The 21,815-nt window shown below is 44.0% G+C and overlaps 1 protein-coding gene across 3 annotated transcripts in view; it reads right to left on the reverse strand.

Annotated features, from left to right (window-relative positions):
* AMN1 (antagonist of mitotic exit network 1 homolog) overlaps positions 1–21,815 on the reverse strand; it is a 70,906-nt gene that overhangs the window by 36,807 nt on the left and 12,284 nt on the right. For all 3 annotated transcript variants that reach the window (XM_039520917.1, XM_039520918.1, XM_039520919.1), the window contains exons 2-3: positions 8,613–8,745; positions 4,348–4,492 (exon numbers count right to left, since the gene is read on the reverse strand). In XM_039520917.1, the coding sequence (XP_039376851.1) occupies positions 4,348–4,492; positions 8,613–8,745 (278 nt within the window). The remainder of the gene's footprint in view (positions 1–4,347; positions 4,493–8,612; positions 8,746–21,815) is intronic.

The raw sequence follows: 21,815 nt of genomic DNA on the forward strand, positions 1-21,815 counted from the left end.
AAGGGGAAGAAAACCTGGTCAGGAACACATCCTCTGATAAAAGTCCCTTATCAAAACAAAACTATGTGGGGGATGCGGCACAGGAGGCAGCAAACAGGGCTGCCAACAGGGGAGTTAGCGTGGGAGTTGGCAGGGGAGGTGGAAGGGGAGGCCCTGCGCCCCCCAGGTAAGAACACCAAGCGAGGCGGAAACAGCAGCAGCCATGAGCCAAGCAGCAGAGGACACACCGAGGATGAGAGCATGCAGCAGCTGTGGTATGTACCTGGTCCTAGCAGGGGACCCAGAACAGTACTATATATGCATGAAGTGTCGCCTAATAGAGCTGCTGGAGGAAAAGATCCAGGGCCTAGAGCTGCAGGTAGAAACCCTGATAGAGAATAGAAGGGGGTCTGAGAGGCTGATGGAGCAATGGCAAGCAGTAACTGAGGGGGAACGCCCAGGGGCACAGGGGGGAGCAGGGGCTGAGGCCAAGGAAGGGGGACCACCAGAGGAGGAAGACGGGCGGTGGAAGCCTGTGACCGTGAGAAGCAGGCCAAGGAAAAGGAGAGCCAGTGAGGGGGAAATTGAGCTAAGGAACAGGTTTGAAGGTTTGGAAAATGAGGAAGGGGTACAGCAAGTGGTAGCTGACAGTGGGAGGCCAAAGAAAAAGAGGCGAGCGGCCAGTCCCATAGAAAAAGGGGAGGAGTCGATGGAAGTAGCACCAAGTTTGGGCCCAGGGAGGATACAGGATGGCTTAAGGGGAACCACAAGGGATGATAGGAATGGAAGGAGCTTGCAACCAGGGGGAACGGGGGATAGGTTAGAGGACCATGCTGTCCCCAGGCGAAGGCAGGTCTACGTGATTGGGGATTCCATACTGCGAAGGTTGGACAGGCCTGTGACCAGGGCCGATCCAGAGAACAGAAGGGTGTGCTGTCTACCGGGTGCTAAAATACGGGATGTGGACCTGAGGTTGAAAAGGATCCTAAGAGGAGCGGGTAAGAACCCTTTGATCATCCTTCATGTAGGAACGAATGACACGGCTAGATTCTCGCTAGAGAGGATCAAGGGAGACTATGCCAGGTTGGGTAAGACGCTCAAGGAAATTGAGGCTCAGGTGATCTTCAGTGGGATTCTACCTGTCCCTAGGGAAGGGCGCCAAAGGGGTGAGAGGATCGTGACGATTAATAGTTGGCTGAGGGAGTGGTGTTACAAGGAGGGCTTTGGGATGTATGGGCACTGGGAGGCTTTTGGGGACAGACAACTGTTCTCAAGGGATGGGCTCCACCTAAGTAGGGAAGGAAGTAGACTTCTAGGAGGGAGGCTGGCTCATCTGATTAAAAGAGCTTTAAACTAGACACTGGGGGGAGACGGTCGGGAGAGGTCCTAGTGCTCTCCACGCCAAATTTTCACATTGGGAGTGAGGACAACAAGATAACAACAGATATAGCCAGAGGGGGGCGGTTACGTGTAAGGAAGAGGGGGGGACAGATTCTAGATCTACAAGTCATACTGGAAGTACTGTGTCCCTACCGAGTTGGGTGAAAAGAGTGAGAGGAGCCCAACAGGAAAAATTAGGATGTTTGTTCACCAATGCGAGAAGCTTAGGTAACAAAATGGAGGAACTGGAGCTCCTGGTCCGGGAATTGAAACCGGATATCGTAGGAATAACAGAAACATGGTGGAACGGTAGCCATGACTGGAGTACAGGTATGGAAGGGTATGTGCTGTTTAGGAAAGACCGATGCAAAGGTAAAGGTGGGGGAGTAGCACTGTATATCAATAATGAGGTAAAATGTAATGAGATAACTAGCACTGCAATGGACAATACAGAGTCTGTTTGGGCAATGGTCACATTGGGGAAGAAAACTACCAGAGCCTCACCTGGGATAGTGATTGGGGTGTGCTATAGACCGCCAGGATCTAGCTTAGAGATGGATAGAGAGCTCTTTAATGTTTTTAAGGAGGTAAACACTAATAGGAACTGCTTGATCATGGGGGACTTCAACTTCCCGGATATAGATTGGGAAACAAATGCTAGTAATAATAATAGGGCTCAGCTTTTCCTAGACGTGATAGCTAATGAATTCCTTCATCAAGTGGTTGCTGAACCGACGAGGGGGGATGCCATTTTAGATTTGATTTTGGTGAGTAACGAGGACCTTGTTGAGGACATTGTTGTAGGGGACAACCTTGGCTCGAGTGATCATGAGCTAATTCGTTTCCAAATAAATGGGAGGATAATCAATAGTGCATCTGAGACTAGGGTGTATGATTTCAAAAGGGCTAATTTTACTAAATTAAGGCGACTAGTTAGGGAAGTGGACTGGGCTAACATATTTAGGGATCTAAGGGCAGATGACGCCTGGGGTTACTTCAGGTTGAAGTTGCAGGAGTTGTCAGAGGCATGTATCCCAAGAAGGGGGAAACGGCTCATAGGTAGCAGTTTTAGACCGAGCTGGATGAGCAAGCGTCTTAGAGGGGTCATTAAGAAAAAACAGAAAGCGTACCAGGAGTGGAAAATGGGAGGGATCAGCAAGGAAACCTACCTTATTGAGGTCAGAGGGTGCAGGGAAGCTGTGAGAAAGGCAAAGCGACGAGTGGAGATGGACCTAGCGAAGGGGATTAAAACCAATAGCAAACGGTTTTTTAGCCATATAAATAGGAAGAAAACCAAGAAAGAAGAAGTGGGACCGCTTAAAACTTTAAACGGAGTGGAGATTAGGGATAATCTTGGAATGGCACAATATCTGAACGAATACTTTGCCTCGGTCTTTAATGAGGCTAATGAAGGGCTAAGGAATAGTGATAGAGGGACCGATGGGAATGAAGATATGGGGGTAGACATTACGGTATCTGAGGTAGAAGCCAAACTTGAACAGCTTAACGGAAGTAAATCGGGGGGCGAAGGACCTCCATGACTTTAAGATTAAGCTAGATAAGTTTATGGAGGGGATGGTATGATAGGATAACGGGCTTAGTCAATAGGTCAATTAAGTGCCACACTGGTAAATAGTACAATGGGTCAATGGTATGATATAACCTTTTCCAGAGGGTTTGGCTGGAGAGTCTTGCCCGCATGCTCGGGGTTCAGCTGACCGCCATATTTGGGGTCGGGAAGGAATTTTCCTCCAGGGAAGATTGGCAATGGCCCTGGAGGTTTTTCGCCTTCCTCCGAAGCATGGGGCAGGGGTCGCTTGCTAAGGAGTGGGTGGATCGGCTTATGTGGCCTGCATCTTGCAGGAGGTCAGACTAGATGATCATAATGGTCCCTTCTGATCTTGAATTCTATGATTCTATGATTCTGTAGCTGAAATCCAGGAAAACCAGCAGTAAGAGAAACTGCTAGTAACCATATCTGGCAGCAACTTGGGGCAACCATATTTTCTAAATAAATTGAAAAACAGGCAGCTGTGATTTCTGGACTTTCTGTCATATGAACCAGAGGGAGACTATAGGCAAAAGAAAGTATCTGCTGTATCAAAGGAAAAAGTTAGCCATGACTGTATACACTCTATGATTTGTGATGACTTTGGTATATTGCAATTTGATGTACAATTTCTTGATAAATTTTAACCAGGTAAGTTAAATTAATGCCATTAAAACATCAGTCAGCATATCACATAACTATCTTTGTTCTACTTTCTATAATTTCTTATCTATCTTCAAATTCTGTTTTGATTAACACAATATACAGGTGAAATCCTGACTCCACTGAAGACAATGGGGGTTTGCCATTGACTTCAGTGGAACCAGAATTTCACCTTACCACTTTATACATTTTTTTAAATATTAGAACCAGTCAGAAAACAGAAAATCAATTCTGCAGGAAATTCTGATATTTCAAAATATGTTTTCATTTCAAATTATAATAAATGGTTGAAATTTACAGCAAAAAACAAAGTTTGTTTGGGTTTTATTTAGGAAAAACTGAATTGTTTTGATAATGTCAAACTAATATAAATGATAAAATAAAAGTTTAAATAAAACAAAAAAGTCAAAATTAAACATTTTGATGTTATCCATATAAAATGAGTCAAAACAGTTCAATGCTTTTCTATGGAAAAGTTTGTTAAAATTGACACATTCCCGCAAAACATTTGGATTTCGACAAAACTGCATTTTCTGATGGAAATAGTCTGCTAAAATTTTTTTGACTAGCTCTACTAAGAATTTACATTAACCAAGCAACATGAACTTAAACAAATTCCTGGGGAATGCAGTGTCTGTGTGTAATTGATTAAAATGACTTCGCCAACGTGTGTATTTAATATTTACTCTATTGCTTTCACAATTTACTCCAATTCTCCCAACGAAAAGAAAGAAAACAGAAGGTAGATTCAAATTGTATCCATACAAGAAACATACCTTCTGAAGTGATGGCTAGTCTGTTTTCTTTACAAGAATTTAAGTTAATTTTTTTCAGTTGCTTGCAATTACAAAGTTGCAGCAGGGCAGTATCTGAAATATCACAATCTCTAAGATCTAGCGTCTCCACTGCTGGGTGCAGCACCTGTAATGCAAGCACAATATTCCCATCAAATTATACATAGTGTACCACAAATATGCACATTGGATCTGTGATTATTGCATTAGAAATTACATATGATTTTTAAAAATGTTCTTTTGAAAGGTGCCCAGTTAACAGCCCGGGGAATGAAATCCTCTCTACAGAATGTACACAACTCTGAGGTGACGAACTACCTCTTGGGGTTAGAGAGCAGTCCAGTTTCTATGTATGATCAATTCTTATCTTTCCAATAAGAAATTAATCTAATCACACACAAAAGCCCATTACAGGCACTTCTGGAAACAACCAGCTACAACATTTCCACACATGGTGAGGGGGGAGGGCGGTTATACAGTTATACACTCTGTGATCCTGCTGCTGTTCCTGAAGCTCCACCAGACGCCGGAGCATGTCCGTTTGATCACGCAGGATCCCCAGCGTTGCATCATGCCTCCTCTGATCTTCCTGCCGCCACCTCTCATCTCGAGTGTCCCTCCTGTCCTCACGTTCACTGGCATCTTTCCTGTACTTTGATACCACGTCCTTCCACTCATTCAGATGAGCTCTTTCATTGCGGGTCACTTCCATGATTTCCGAGAACATTTCGTCTTGCGTCTTTTTTTTCCACCGCCTTATCTGAGATAGCCTTCGGGACGGAGGAGGGAGACTTGAAAAATTTGCAGCTGCAGGAGGGAGGGAAAAAAGGGAGAGAAGTATTTAAAAAGATACATTTTACAGAACAATGGTTATACTCTTTCACGGTGAACACCACTATTCACCTTACATAGCACATGTGATCTCACTACAAGGTCGCATTTTGCATCTTAATATTGAGTGCCTGCGGCTTTGGTGTTAGAGATCACAGATGCAGGTCCGGGCATCAGAATTCGGCTTGCATGCGGCCATGGTAAGCCATTGTCTTTCGGCTTCTGCAGCCTTCATATATCCAGCACCCTCCTTTCCCAAATAGCAAGCAAAGCCTGTTGAGTGCTGCTTCTTTCCTGTTAACGTGCAGCACCAGAACCACCCCCATCCAAGTCTCTAGGATGATCGCTTTACCCCTCCCCCCTACCGCGTGGCTGGTAGCAGGGAAGATCCCAGCTAGCCAAATGCAAAAAAGCTCAGCGCCAGTCACCCACCCCCTCCTCCCCCTGCTTGGCTAAATGCCGGGAAGGATTTCTTTTAAGCCACAGGCAAACAGCCCAACCATCTCTGTCCCCTTAATTAAATTCCTGAATTTCAACCAGGTTACCATGAATGATATCACTCTCCTGAGGATAACACAGCGAGATAAAGAACGGATGTTGCTTGAATGCCAGAAAACACTGGGACCATACGCAGCTAGGCTTTGTCATGCAATGATACCAGATTATTTGCTACATGCATGGCGTGGTCAAGTGTCCTACCATGGAGGATGGAATAAGGCTGCCCTACCCAGAAACCTTCTGCAAAGGCTTTTGGAGTACCTCCAGGAGAGCTTCATGGAGATGTCCCTGGAGGATTTCTGCTCCATCCCCAGACATGTTAACAGACTTTTCCAATAACTGTACTGGCCGCGAATGCATCCCAAGTCCTCAGGGCAAATTAATCATTAAAAAACGCTTGCTTTTAAACCATGTTTTATATTTACAAAAGGTACACTCACCAGAGGTCCCTTCCATGGCTTCATTGTCTGGGATAGTGGCTTGGGAGCGCAATTCCGTCAGGGTGAGAAAAAGCTCCTGGCTGTTGGGGAGAACGGAGTGCTGTGTGCTCTCTGCAAGCTCGTCCTCCTCTTCCTCCTCCTCATCTGCCCTGTCCGCAGAATCCTCAGGCATGGCTGAGATTACCACCCCCACCTCGGAATCCACGGACGGGGTGGGGTAGTGGTGGCAGACCCCCCTAGAACTGCATGCAGCTCAGCGTAGAAGCGGCATGTTTTCAGCCCTGCCCCGGACCTTCCGTTTGCTTCTTTGGTTTTCTGGTAGGCTTGTCTGAGCTCCTTAACTTTCACACGGCACTGTACTGAGTCCCTGGTGTGGCCTCTCTGCATCATGGCCTTGGAAATTTTTTCCAACTGTTTTTTCATTTAGTCTTTTGGAACGGAGTTCTGTTAGCACGGAATCCTCTCCCCATACAGCGATCAGATCCAGTACCTCCCGTGCGGTCCATGCTGGAGCTCTTTTTCGATTCTCAGGAGACTGCATGGTCACCTGTGCTGGTGAGCTCTCCACGCTGGCCAAACAGGAAATGAAATTCAAATGTTCGCGGGGCTTTTCCTGTCTACCTGGCCAGTGCATCCGAGTTCAGATGGCTTTCCAGAGCGGTCACAATGGTGCACTGTGGGATACCGCCCGGAGGCCAATACTGTCAAATTGCGGCCACACTAACCCTAATCCGACATGGCAATACCAATTTCAACGCTACTCTCCTTGTCGGGGAGGAGTACAGAAATCAGTTTTAAGAGCCCTTTATATCGATATAAAGGGCTTCGTTGTGTGGACGGGTGCAGGGTTAAATCGGTTTAACGCTGCTAAATTTGGTATAAACGCGTAGTGTAGACCAGGCCCAAGAGAAGGTAGTGATAAGCTATTGAAAGCAGATTAAGGCTGAGAACAGAAAGAGGCAAAGGAGGAGACACTCTGTTAGAGAATATGGGGGTAAAGAAGAGGGAGCTTGAGTTTTTGTAAACTGCTTTTACTCATATGTATGCACAGATCACATATGAAAAAATTATGCAAAGCCCTTATGACGCCTAGAAATGTTTGTTCACTGCAAAAATGACCCTTGCATGGCTCAAAGCAATTCAACAGGCTAGTTAAAAGAAACTGCATGTATAAGATTGACCCATTTCTAATTTTGTCTCGCTTTTTTATTACAGTTCAAGAAATGTAGCATGTTAAATGTGAAGTTTTTGTTCAGTTTTTTCACAACAATTCTGGTATGCTACCCCTCGCCTCATACTCTCATTATTCTGACTTTCAGGCACTGATAATATTTGCCTGTCATGAGTCACAGATCAAAGGAAGAACAAACTGGGGAGTTGTTCATTCCTCCTATTTCACCAAGGTCAACCTTTAGTTTTCCATAATTTTTACACCTTCTTTCCAGACTGAGTTGATATAAAAGGATACAAATGATAAAACATCTCAATTTACAACTGAGGCCAAGTCAGTAAAAAATTTCATCCTGGAACACTGACAAGCATTAATGAGCAATCGGGATAAGAGAATTTTGAATCACTGAGCTCATAGCCCTCACCTCACCATCATATTTCAAAGAAAATCAGGATTTAATGGAATTTTATCCTAAATCATAGACCTAAAGCCCACCTAAGATTAGAAGAATCTCAGATTTCCTTGAGAACTTTACATTATTTAAATATCAGCTGGTAGAAGCCCATTTTGGCAATTGCTCCTGTCATAGTGCTTTCCCATTGCTACCAGAAGAAACAGCAGTGTGGTCCAGCACTTAGAGTCAATCTGCTGATCCTGCTGTATTGTAAAAGGAAGCATTCTGTGCAGCAGCCTCAGGAAACAGACACAAACCACTATTCCTGCTAGGGATATTCTGCAAAAAGGTTTAAAAAAAATGCTGCTTGGCTATTAGGCCACTGAGTTTGCAACGGCGATTAATGTGCATGTTACACACTTATTTATGTAAGTTAGACAACTTAATTAGAAACTGATAGCAACATGAAAGGCAAAGTGCTACTGTTTCTGAATTGCTTCATAAATTGCACAGGATCTTATATTCAAGTGTGTACACTGAACAACAGGATTCCCCCAGATTAAACTGATCCAAAACAAAATGACATACAAGTCAACTAGAAAACTTTTTCATTGACTTGTGTCCATATTCATCATCTTGATTTTTAACCAAGGTTGTAGGCATTTATGGAGCTTTACAGACAGATAAAAGACACAATCCCTTCAATCAAGGCTAGGCATGGCATGACATGAAATAGCAAGAGATAGCATTAGGAAGAAGGAAGGAGGGGAAGTTTACATAGTACAAGGTTTCGGCTCACTTCTTGAACTGCATACATAATTTTAGTTGAGCTCATTATTTTGTATTTTGCTGTGTAATAAACTGGCATGAATGTGGAGAGACAGGCAGAAGTGAATTTTGAATGGGTTCTTACCTCACTGATGTTTGAATCAGTTATCCGCCCTTGCATACTCATTAATTTTATCAGCTTATCTTTTATGTTGGGAGGCAAAGGCTTAATATCTGCAACATATCTGGAAATGTTCTTTGTCAAGCACTGAAGACACCTGAAATAAATGTAAGTTAAAATTCAGTCATACAGAGGCACAATGTACTGGTACTACACTGAATTAAATACAATTATTAATTTAAAATAGGACTGTCGATTACTTGCAGTTAACTCGTGCAATTAACTAAAAAAATGAATCGCAATTAAAAATATTAATCGTGATTAATCACAGTTTTAATCGCATTGTTAAACAACAGAATACCAATTGAAATTTATTAAATATTTTGGATGCTTTTCTACATTTTCAAATATATTGATTTCAATTACAACACAGAATACAAAGTGTACAGTGCTCACTTTATACAATTATTTTTTATTACAAATATTTGCACTGTAAACATGATAAAAGAAACAGTATTTTTCAATTCACCTCACATAAGTACTGTAGTGCAATCTCTTTGTCATGAAAGTGCAACTTACAAATATAGAATGTTTGTGTTACATAACTGCACTCAAAAACAAAACCATGCAAAACTTTATAGCCTACAAGTCTACTCAGTACTACTTCTCATTCAGCCAATCGCTAAGACAAACACGTTTGTTTACATTTACGGGAGATAAGGCTGCCCACATTTTACTTACAATGTCACCTGAAAGTGAGAACAGGAGTTTGCATGGCACTGTTGTAGCCAGTATTGCAAGGTGTTTACGTGCCAGATATAGTAAACATTCATATGCCCCTTCATGCTTCAACCACCATTCCAGAGGACATGCTTCCATGCTGATGATGCTCATTAAAAAAATAATATGTTAATTACAGTTGTGACTGAACTCTTGGGGGAAAATTGTATGTCTCCTGCTCTGTTTTACTTGCATTCTGCCACACATTTCATGTTATAGCAGTCTTGGATGATGACTCAGCACATGTTCATTGTAAGAACACTATCACTGTAGATTTGACAAAATGCAAAGAAGGTACCAATGTGTGATTTCAAAAGAAAGCTACAGCATTCGACCCAAGGCTTAAGAATCTGACATGCCTTTCAAAATCTGACAGGCATGAGGTATGCAGCATGCTTTCAGAAGTCTTAAAAGAGCAACACTTCGATGCGGAAACTACAGAACCTGAACCACCAAAAAAAATCAGCCTTCTGCTGATGGCATCTGACTCAGATGATGAAAATGAACATGCGTCAGTCTGCACTACTTTGGATTGTTATCAAACAGAACCCGTCATCAACATGGATGCATGTCCTCTGGAATGGTGACTGAAGCATGAAGGGACATATGAATCTTTAGCACATCTGGCATGTAAATATCTTGCAACGCTGGCTACAACAGTGCCATGAGAAAACTTGTTCTCACTTTCAAGTGACATTGTGCACAAGAAGTGGGCAGCATTATCTCCTGCAAATGTAAACAAACTTTTTTTTGTCTGAGCGATTGGCTGGACAAGAAATAGGATTGAGTGGCTCTAACATTGTAGGCTCTAAAGTTTTGCATTGTTTGATTTTTAAATGCAGATATTTTTTGCACATAATTCTACACTTATAAATTTAAATTTCATGATAAAGAGATTGCACTACAGCACTTCTATTAGTTGAATTGAAAAATACTATTTCTTTTGTTTTTTATAGTGCAAATATTTTTAATCAAAATACATATAAAGTGAGCACTGTACACTTTGTATTCTGTGTTATAATTGAAATCAATATATTTGAAAATGTAGAAAACATCCAAAATATTTAAATAAATTGTATTCTATTATTGTTCAACAGTGCGATTAATCACATGATTAATCAGGATTAATTTTTTTAATCGCACAATTGTGATTAATTTTTTTAATCTCTTGACAGCACTAATTTAAAACATTAAAAGGAATCTTTTTACAGCTTTTTTTAAAAAAAAAACTTCTACTCTGCAATGCCCACTTAGAGGCCTGAAAATATAATGGATGTTGCTCTTGATATAGTCCTTTTCCATTAGATAGAAGTGCGAAGGGGGCATTATTCGTGATGCATACTTCTCAGAATTATTATTCATGCCTGAAGAAACAGTTTGTCCTTGCAGCTGGTTGTTCTTAATCTGAAGGCAGCACACTGTAGGGCATATTTGTACTAGTAACAATATCAACACGTCCTGTTTGAGACACTTTTCTCTATGTTGTAAATTCACCGCTCCCTACCTTTCCCACCACCCACGTCTCACAATAGCTTTCTGTTTTGAGAGATTTACTGTGTTTACTATAATGTATGTACATATAAGCAGCAGGAGTGCCTTTGGGTGGGACCGGCAGGATTTTGGATCCCTTGGCCCCCATTCTCACCACAGCACACGTCACTCAAGCCAATCACACCAGGACGCTAACTCGGGGGTTACCACAGTTCTACACTAATGGCCCAACTCGGCCTGCCCTTGTTTCATGGCAGGAACACAAGGGAGCAGGTTCCCAGGCATTTTCCTTCTAGCAAACCTGCAGGAAGGCGGACAAGGGGGGGGCGGGCTGACAGAACAACCCGTGGTCCCCATACATCCCTCTCCAGCCCTGGGCACCAGCCTTCAAGCCAACAGTGCTGCAGTAGCCTTTGAGCTGACGGTACGGTTTCCTGGGGCTTCCCTCCTCTCCGAGGAAGGGAAGGGAGCTTATGGCTCCGGGGGGGGGGACAAAAGGGACTCTGCGGCCTTTTACAAGGCAGTGCTCAAAGAGCAGTCACAGGGCCATGGGGATATGGAGGGGTAAGGGACAACAGGATAGGGAACACACAAGCACCCTGACTGGTTAGCCACTTACCAAAGCCTGCCAGTCAGGGAAGCTTTTCAATCTCTCTGCAAACGGGTTGTGGAGCTTGCTTTCAGAACACCTCCGGTCATTAGCTATTGCTTCACAGAGGGTCTGGGGCGTCTTTCCACAGCCGACGCACTCCGGCCGCTCGGCCTTATACACACGCACAGGCCGCACGGCCTCACTCACACAGGCACGTTTCCTGGCACAGCCGCCAGGGCGAAACTACCCCTGGTCCCTCCCAACCTAGTGGCTCCGGGACGCCGAACGCCCAGCTCTAATAGGCGATCAGTTTTCTCCGGACCCAAAGAGCGCGGTCCGAGGGGCTGCCGGCACACCCGAAACACCGGGCCGAGACGGAGCTCAGCCCGGGGTTGAGCCGGACACTCAACCTGATTCCTGAGACAGCCCCTGAAACGTAAAACTGCCTCGGGGCACTGAGGCTACCCCTGAAATGTACACTGCCTCGGGGCACTGAGGCTACCCCTGAAACTGCCTCGGGGCATCTGAGGCCAAGATAAGGGCGTCAAGTGAGTCCGACTTTGTCCCAAGGTAGGATCCAGCTTGTGACTTACCCCAGCCAGAGCCTACGGGCCAGTCCTCTCCCAAGCCCCTAGCAGCAGAGATTTCAAAAGGTCTCTTACCTCTCAGATGGGCCCTGGGGTTGGAAGGGAACTGCCCGCGGTCCTCTGATCCAGGGATGTCATCTGTGGATCCCGGACGAGCCCTCAAATTGTCGTAGAAAAATGGACCACGCCTTTGATTTATGGGTCAGACTCACTGAGGCACCTTTATTCAAGTATGCATACAGGGAAGGTCGACAGATCCCCCAGCATGGGGTCTGGCCGCCTTAAGCAACTTGTTATGGCTTCCAGCTTATAAGGACAAAAACCGCAAAGCATCATCACACATTACAAATCTTATTATCCTTATTAGGTATATTCTTAATAGCAGACCTATCAGAATCCCCGGGGGCCGCGCTTTGGACCCGATTGCCTTCTAGGGTTTTTCCTGTTATTCTCTAGGGGCTTCAGATTTCATCAATTTTCCTTTCTTGCGCTAACCTATCTTGCGTATCTTATTGTTTACTAAATTGCTTAATATAATTGCAGTTAGATGTCTTGTACAATAAGCTTTGTTTCCCAAGTGCCCCTTGTGCCCCCCTACGTGCGGTTTCAATTGTACAAGACCAAAATTTTCCATTGCTATCACACTATAATATGAGACCAAGATACACAATTATCAGTTGGTGGTAGTTCCTCTTTTCTTTAGGCCTTTTTAATTACGCCATGTCATACTATTACACATTTTCCACTTGGTCTATAGTAGCCTATTGTTACTTATGCTAAGCTAACTTAATGCTAGGCCTATTGCTTATGCCAAGCCAACTCGCTTGGGCCTGCGAGACAGAGTCTTGGGGTTTTGTGCATGGGTGCTGGATGCAGAGTTTAGAAAATCCCCAACAACTGTTATAAATTTCATGGTTTCTCAAATACTTATGAATTTACCTTGCTCCAGATCCATGTCTTAATCAGAGTAGACTTATATTTTGCTTTTTGAAACATCTATGAAATAGTGCTGGATGAGGAATAATGGTGCTTGTGCAAATTAATCCCATACATTCACACCAGTAAATACTTACTTGGAATAGAAGGACCAGAGAACAATCACATCCAAAAATGTGTAACACATCTTTATTAATAAATGTACACTTGAGTATTTAATTCCGCTACAAGTGCGCAAAATTCAATAGTGTTTTAAACCAGGAAGGCTTTAAATCCCAGAATGCTCCTATATTTTGGCAGGATCACTTCTCCCTCTTTTAAATAAGACAAGTTTAGTTCAAACATGCAGCAAGATAAGAGTCTCCAAATGGGATGGATCTTCTGGAAAATTCTCTTAAAACAATCCCCTCACATAGAGAAAACAAGAAGATGACACTTATCCAGATACCTTTAGAATGGTGTCCAGAGGGAGTATTTCAGTGATGCTGTTCCAGATCAACTGTACATGAAACTGTACAAAACCTCATTTTGCAGATGGAGGGGGAGACTTTCAAGCACATGGCCTACATCTCAGGGAGTGCTTCACACCTGGTTCGGTTCAGGCAGCATTTGCACACCAACTTTCCCAGAGGCTATTTTGAATTGCAGTCAAGGCCCTTTAGGAATCCCTTCAGCAGAGGCTGTCTAGGCATGTGTAGATTTAGCACGTCTCTGGGACATCTTGGCCATGCCCGCCTCCAGAGCTAGCAGCACCCAATGCTTGGAATGTAACAGGTGACTGCAGACCCCAGTAGAGGAGTAGAGGTTGTAAGCAACTTGCATCACCACAACTCCTCCTCTCCGGTCCAGTGTGTCACTGTAAACCAGGGATGAATCTAACTGGCCAAAAAAAAAATATTTTTTTTTAAAATGGAATTTCCATCCTGCATGAAATTCTGAGAATTTGAAATTTCATTTATTGCCAAATTGAGCCAAAAAGTAAAAATCTCAGAGTTGTTAATGAACTATTTTGAAATATTTGTTTTGATCTTATCAAAGCATTGTTTCAACTTTACCATTTTGATTATTATGATTACCAAAAGTTGAAATGATAAAATTAAATGTTTCAACCCTATCAAAGCCCTTAATTTACTGTCTACAATTCTGACAAAATCAACATGCTCCCAGAAAATGTTTAGCTGCTGGCCAATCAGCAACAAAACTGTTTCAACAAAGATTTTCAACCAGATCAACTCAGTAATGACAGCACACCATGAAGTCAAAGTCAATACCCCCATTTCATAGATAAGAATCTGAAGAACAAACTTGTCACAGGTGGAAGCATAAGAATATGGGGGAGGATGGGGAAGGAAGAAGAGCTATTATTAGGAGTTCCTGGTTCTCCAATGTTAGTACCTGTTAGTAAATATTAATGCTTTATTAGTTCTTTCTTTCTGTATATTTGATTCATTTATATATTAACTATTCTTTAGAATCTTTATCTTCAACAAAGAGTACGTATGAATTCTAAGGCCCAGACACTATGCGCATATATAGCCTTGGGAAACTAATAAGGGATGATTGTTACAGCAGATGTTTTCTGTTGGGGAATCAACAAGGAAGAATGACTGTGGGGTAACAAGGACCCACTGAGAGAGATTATCTCGAAGAATTGTTAGTCCTCTCAGCTGTAAATACAAATCATGCCTTCACACAAATCAGGTAAACTGAGAATGTATAGAAAGAACATCACAATATATGTTTCTGGAAGAATATTCTTGGCAATGAGGTTTCCTTTGTTGGAACCCCTATATAACGATACTGGTATGGAAACTTAGTTGGGGGAATGAAAACAGAGTCCCTTCCAGAAGCAGGTGACACACATCCAGCTCTTAGTCTGACAGCAGTGACTCTATTATTTCTGTATAATGGTGTATTAATCTCTGATTGATAATTTTAGATTAAAAAATTCCAATTGAGCCTGTTATTTCGACAGTCTTGAGTCATTAACTCAGACATGCAACATCAGCCATTACAACATAATACAGTAGTAACTAATGAAATCAAAATATTTGACATCCACTGACAAAGTATTACAAATCAATAGGGCTATCAATTAATCACAGTTAACTCACACGATTAACTCGAAAAATTAATCACGCAACAATAGAATACCAATTAAAATTTATTAAATATTTTTGGATGTTTTTCTACATTTTCAATATTGATTTCAATTACAACACAGAATACAAAGTGCTCAATGCTCACTTTATATTTATTTTTTGTTACAAATATGTACGGTAAAAATGATAAACAAACAAATAGTATTTTTCAATTCACCTCAATCAAGTAATGAAGTAAAATCTCTTGGACTCGATGACCTTTCGAGGTCCCTTCCAGTTCTACGAGATTGGTATATCTCCAATTATTACCTTATTACCTTATTGTGAAAGTGCAACTTAAAAATGTAGATTTTTTTGTTGCATAACTGCATTCAAAAACAAAACAGTGTAAAACTTTAGCGCCTACAAGTCCACTCAATCCTACTGATTCTGCCAATTGCTAAGACAAACAAGTTTGTTTACATTGACAGGAGATACTGCTGACTGCTTCTAAGCCCTGGTCTACACTACAAGTTTAGGTCGAATTTAGCAGTGTTAGAGCAATTTAACCCTGCACCCGTCCACACGACGAAGCCATTTTTGTCAACTTAAAGGGGACTTAAAATCGATTTCGGTACTCCTCCCCAACGAGGGGATTAGCGCTAAAATCAACATCACCGGGTCGAATTTGGGGGTAGTGTGGACACAGTTCGACGGTATTGGCCTCCGGGAGCTATCCCAGAGTGCTCCATTGTAACCGCTCCGGACAGCACTCTCAACTCAGATGCACTGGCCAGGTAGACAGGAAAAGCCCCGTGAACTTTTGAATTTTATTTCCTGTTTGGCCAGCATGGCAAGCTGATCAGCACAAGTGACCATGCAGAGCTCATCAGCAGAGGTGACCATGGAGTCCCAGAATCACATGAGGAGGAGGAGGTTGAAGATAGCGCACAACAGGCAAGTGGAGAAACTGTTTTCCCGGACAGTACATCTCTTTTCGGCAACAAGCTTGTCGTATTCGGGGGTCATATTTGAAGTGGATATTTTCATAATGTCTTCCAAATGGTTGTCAGTCAGAGAAGAACATTGCTTGTTTTTATTCATGTTCATGATGGAAAATGTTTGTTCACATATGTAAGTGCTGACCATTTTCAGTGCAACTTCGATAAGATTCTTGTATTTTTCATCATCCAGACTTTTGTAGAAGTCGCGCAGGCTGCTTTCTCTGTGCTTATTTCGGTAAGCTGCCGAACATGGAAGTTATTGAACTTCAAACTGCAAATCTAGTGGCACTTCCTCTGGATCCACAGAAAAGGGATCTTCAATCAACTTCAACTGGATGTCTTCTTCTTTAGACAAAGTAAGTCTTCTGTCAAATTCTTCAATCAAAAGATTAATGTGCTTTGCGTATATTTCTCCTAACTCGGGGTGTTTGTGCTGAGGGATACACTGTGCACAAGTGAGAAAGTGACACATTTCACCTTTTGACAGCTGACTTCTGAAAAGTTTCAGTTTCATTTTGAAAGCTTTCACTGCTGCACACGTTTGAAATATAAGTTGATTTTTCCCCTGAAGTTGAATGTTGAGATCATTCAGGTGTGCTGTCATATCACAAAAGAAAAAAATATCTTGATTCCTGGACTCATTTTCAAGCTCTGGGAATTTTATGGACCCATGTTCTAGGAATTTTGCTACCTCCTCTTTCAAAGCAACGAAACGCTGGAGCACTCTTCCTCAACTCAACCACCTCACTTCCGTATGGTAGATTAAGTCACTGCACTCGGCGTCTACCCTTTCAAGAAAGACTGAAAATGTCTTATGTTTTAGTCCTCTAGAACGGATGTAGTTTACAATGGAAACTACCACTTACATTACATGCTCAAATTTTAAGACTTTGCTACACAAAACCTGCTGGTGTATAATGCAGTGATGTTTGGTTATTTGTCCCCAATAAATTCTTCAAGAAGAGTAACTGCTCCAACATTTTTTCCGCACATAGCTGGAGCACCATCGGTACAAATGGCCACCAAGTTTGTGAAATCTAATCTTGACTTATCATTCGTGCACTTTATCACTTCACTGAAGATTTCTTTTCCGGTTGTGTGACCTGTCATGGAGCACATGCCAGCAAGTTCTTCAGTAATTTCAAAGTTTTTATCAATACCTCTAATAAAAATAAGAAGTTGGGTGGTGTCTTTTAAATAAGTGCTTTCATCCATAGCTAGGGAGCAAAAGCAGAATTCACTGACTCACTGCTTTAACTGATCACTTAGATTGGTAGAAATGTCAGCTATTCTTCTCTGTACAGTCATGCGTGATAGACTGACATTCTCAAATATTCCCCTCTTTTCTGGACATAACTCAGATACAGCAATCAACATAAACTTTTTTAAAAACTCACCTTCTGTGAAACATTTCCCAGCAGCAGCAATTTCCTTAGAAATTTGAAAGTTTAGTTTAGGGTAACCATATCATTCTCAGTGCTCACTTTCTTGAAAATTTGCTGTTCTCCACTAAGGTTTTTCGCTAAACTGGCTGCTTTATTTTTTCATTTGGGTTTAATTTGGCGAGATTGGGATGTTTAGTTTCAAAGTGCCGCTGAAGGTTGTATTCTTTCGGAACGGCTAATGTTTCACGACACATGAGGCACAGTATTTTGTCTTTGAAAACAGTACGTAAGTATTTATTCGTCCATTCAGTGTTGAAAACTCTGTGCTCTGATTCTATTTTTCTTTTTCTTTTCACTCATGGTATACATTATGAAGCTCAAGATTTTGTTGAATAAATTCACACACAAAGGAAACACTCACAGTCACACACAAAGAGAAGAGAGATCTCACAGCACATGGCACACTAGCAAGGCACTGACTGTGTGTGGAAGCCTGTAGAGGGGGAAAGAAACGGCATGCATAGGATGACCAGATCACAGCAGTAAAGTAGGACCCACCCCCTCCCAGCTCGGCCCCACCATCACACCCCTCTTCACCGCCTAGCCCCCCGCTGGCTTGCTGCGTCCCTCCTAGTCAGTCCCCCACTTACCACTCGCCTCCTTTCACCTCCTCCCTCCCCTGCCAGAAACCCCCATGCCCGCCCCTTCTGCTGGCTCACTGCTCGCCTCTTTGCTCACCCACCACTTGCCCACCTGCTCGCCCCTGACTTTCCGCTCACCCCCTCGCCCTCCCCCAAAGTATAAAGCCTCATTCAAAGACCCAGGGGTCACTATATTACTGCACACAGCAGTCAATCAATGCAGTTGTAGATAAATCTCTGCATTATGCATTTTTGTATAACTTTTATATGACTTTGTATTGAACCTTGGTAATATGTTATAGCAGGCCCCTAAGGTAGTATAATTAAGGTAAAAGAAAAATGTCTTTTTGCTAGAAGTAGAATAAGATCTTTCCCCCACTTTGTAATCAATTGCCCTGTTGAATGAATGAGGTGTGAATGAGGAAGGCGTGGAAGGCAGGCACCTCCAGACAGCTGCAACTCTTGGAGAGGGGACGGGAGCCAGACCAAGGACAATCAAACTTGTCAAGTGGGCTGACTAGAGAAGAGCAGACATACTGACAGCCTAGAGGGTTAGAAGCAAGCACCTTCTCTTGGGAACACCCTCTTTGCAGCATTGAGACAACCCCCAGCGCAGAGAAAAGCAGCAAAAAGTACCAACGGACCCAGTCCCAGATTTTGAATCTGGGAGATTTGCATAAGAGGGAAGCTGCTATTAAAGTGAGGTGTCTTGCAGAAAACCCTGGGTTTCGTCTTTTCAACATCGGAGCATTGATCCAGATCGGCAGAAGCCCAGCTCCACACCTCCCCCATCTAACTCACCTGGCCAGTGAAGTTAAGGGGAGCAATTCGTTGGTAACAACAGCAAGATGGAGTGTGTTTGTGTGTGTGTATGTGAGTGCATGAGTGTGATATATATCATATGCATATGATAGTGTTGATTATTACATGTAGTACTAATAAATGTGGTGTTTTGCCTTATTCCCCCGAAAAGATCCTGTACAGTACTTTAAGTACAACACAGTAACAAAAATTAAAATACTGAAAATGGATGCCCCCCTCCAGCCACCAAGTTGCCGCTCGCCTCCTCAACCCTCCCAAGTATAAAGCCTCACCGCCACTGCCCACTCGCTCGGCTCATCATTGCTCCCCCTCCCCGGCTCGCCTCCTCACCCCCCGCCGCCTGCTCGCCTCCTCAGCCCCCCCTCCCCTGCCGCCAGCTCACCTGGCCCCCTGCCACTGCCCGTCTGCTTGCCTCGTCATCCCTCCACCCCCCTGGCTCGCCTCCTCACCCCCCGCCACCCGCTTGCATCCTCAGTCCCCCTCCCCCACCACCAGCTCACCTGCCCCCCTGCCACTGGCCTCTTCACCACCCCGCTCACCTGCCGGCCAGCCGTTGGCTTGCTCCACCCCACCGCTTGCCTACTCACCCCCCGCGGGCCGCACAGTGAGCCCACATGGGCCACATGCGACCCGGGGACCATATGTTGTGCAGGCCTGGCTTACAGGGAAGTAGCGTTAACCAAGGGGGCAGGTTTTCATCAAGGAGAAACAAACAGAACTTTCACACTGTAGCCTGGGCAGTCATGAAACTGGCTTTCAAAGCTTCTCTCATGCGCAGCATGCCCTGCTGTGCTCTTCTAACCGCCCTGGTGCCGGGCTGCGCATAATTAGCGGCCAGGTGATTAGCCTCAACCTCCCACCCCGCCACAAACGTCTCCCCCTTACTCTCACAGATACTGTGGCGCACACAACAAGCAGTAATAACGATAGGAATATTGGTTTTGCTGAGGTCTAACCGAGTCAGTAAACTGCGCCAGCGACCCTTTAAATGTCCAAAAGCACATTCGACCACCATTCTGCACTTGCTCAGCCTATAGTTGAACAGCTCCTGACTACTATCCAGGGTGCCTGTGTATGGCTTCATGAGCCATGGCATTAAGGGTGTGGAGGAAAAATTAAGCTGGTCCTAATACCAGGCTTCTACTTGCTTGGTCTAGGCCTGCCTTGCAGCTAGCAGGCCCAAAACCTGAGCTAAGCTAAGTGTTGTGCTACCTGACAACGGCGGTCAAGGGTTAAGCCACAGAGGGGGGAGGGGCAGAGGGAAGACGGTGGAAACCCCTGAAACAAGAACAATTTGCAATGTGTCTACTGCTTTTAAAATACAATAACCGCTTGCATGAAGCAATAAAATAACCTAGAGCATGAAGCAATTATCTAAACTAAATGTAATTCATGATTTCCCCTATACCACTTGTGTAACTACCCCCATTGTGTAACTGTACCCGGTAGAAGACAATTGTGTAATTGCGCCCCATAAAAGGCAAGGTGGTGACAGAATGCTGGAAAGTACCAAGGAGACCCTAACTCAATTACATGCATACAAGGCAAGGTTGCAAAAGGGTGCTGGAAAGTACCAAAAAGACCCTAACTCTTGACTTGTACTGATTTTGCAATGTATTCCAAATAAGGTAATTATTACTCAGGTATGTGTAATTTGTCTGTGGTTTCAAGCTTTAAAAGCTCCTGTATGCTTTGCTTCGGGGGAGCAGTTCCAATAGCTGCTGCCCCCAGCGTGTTGGTGTGTAATCAATAAACGGGCCTCAGGCTGAGTCTCTGATCAAAAATGATGCGTGGGTGAATTTTTCCACAACAAGGGGTAGGCTGGGTCCCCAAGGATAACTATAGGCATTTCAACATCCCCAGTGGTTATTTTCTGGTCTGGAAAGTAAGTCCCTTGCTGCAGCCGTTCACGCAGACCAGAGTTACTGAGGATGCGAGCGTCATGTACCTTTCCCAGCCATCCCATGCTGATGTTGGTGAGACGTCCCTTGTGATCCACCAGTGCTTGCAGCACCACTGAAAAGTACCCCTTTCAGTTTATGTACTCACTGGCTTGGTGCTCTGGTCCCAAGGTATGGATATGGGTTCCGTCTATCGCCCCACCACAGTTAGGGAATCCCATTGCAGCAAAGCCATCCACTATGACCTGCACATTTCCCAGAGTCATTACCCTTGATGGCAGCAGCTCAGTGATCACGTTGGCTACTGGGATCACAGCAGCCCCCACAGTAGATTTGCCCACTCCAAATTGATTCCCGACTGACCAGTAGCTGTCTGGCGTTGCAAGCTTCCAGAGGGCTATCACCACTCACTTCTCAAATGTGAGGGCTGCTCTCATCTTGGTGCCTGTGCGCTTCAGGGCAGGGGAAAGCAAGTCACAAAGTTCCATGAAAGTGTCCTTATGCATGCAAAAGTTTCGCAGCCACTGGCAATCATCCCAGACCTGCAACACTATGCGGTCCCACCAGTCTGTGCTTGTTTCCTGGGCCCAGAATCGGCATTCCACGGCATGAACCTGCCCCATTACCACCATAATGTCCAAATTTCCAGGGGCCGTGCTTTGAGAGAAATCTGTGTCCATGTCCTCATCACTTTCGTCAACGTGCTGCCATCGCCTCCTTGCCTGCTTTTGCAGGTTCTGGTGCTGCATATACTGCAGGATAATGCACGAGGTGTTTACAGTGCTCATAACTGCTGCAGTGACCTGAGCGGGCTCCATGCTTGCAGCGGTACAGCATCTGCAGGTGGCAGCGGAAGCGTGACGATGGTTTGCAGCCCTACTTCACCGTCTGCTGCCAGAGCAGGAGAGCAGAGTGGCAGCGGAAGTGGTCACTCGATGAGGATGATTTGCAGCCCTATTATATCTTCAGCTGCCAGAGCAGGAGAGCAGAGTGGCAGCGGAAGCGTG

The sequence above is a fragment of the Mauremys reevesii genome, linkage group 1 (genome assembly GCF_016161935.1).
Source record: "Mauremys reevesii isolate NIE-2019 linkage group 1, ASM1616193v1, whole genome shotgun sequence".
Taxonomy (NCBI): domain Eukaryota; kingdom Metazoa; phylum Chordata; order Testudines; family Geoemydidae; genus Mauremys; species Mauremys reevesii.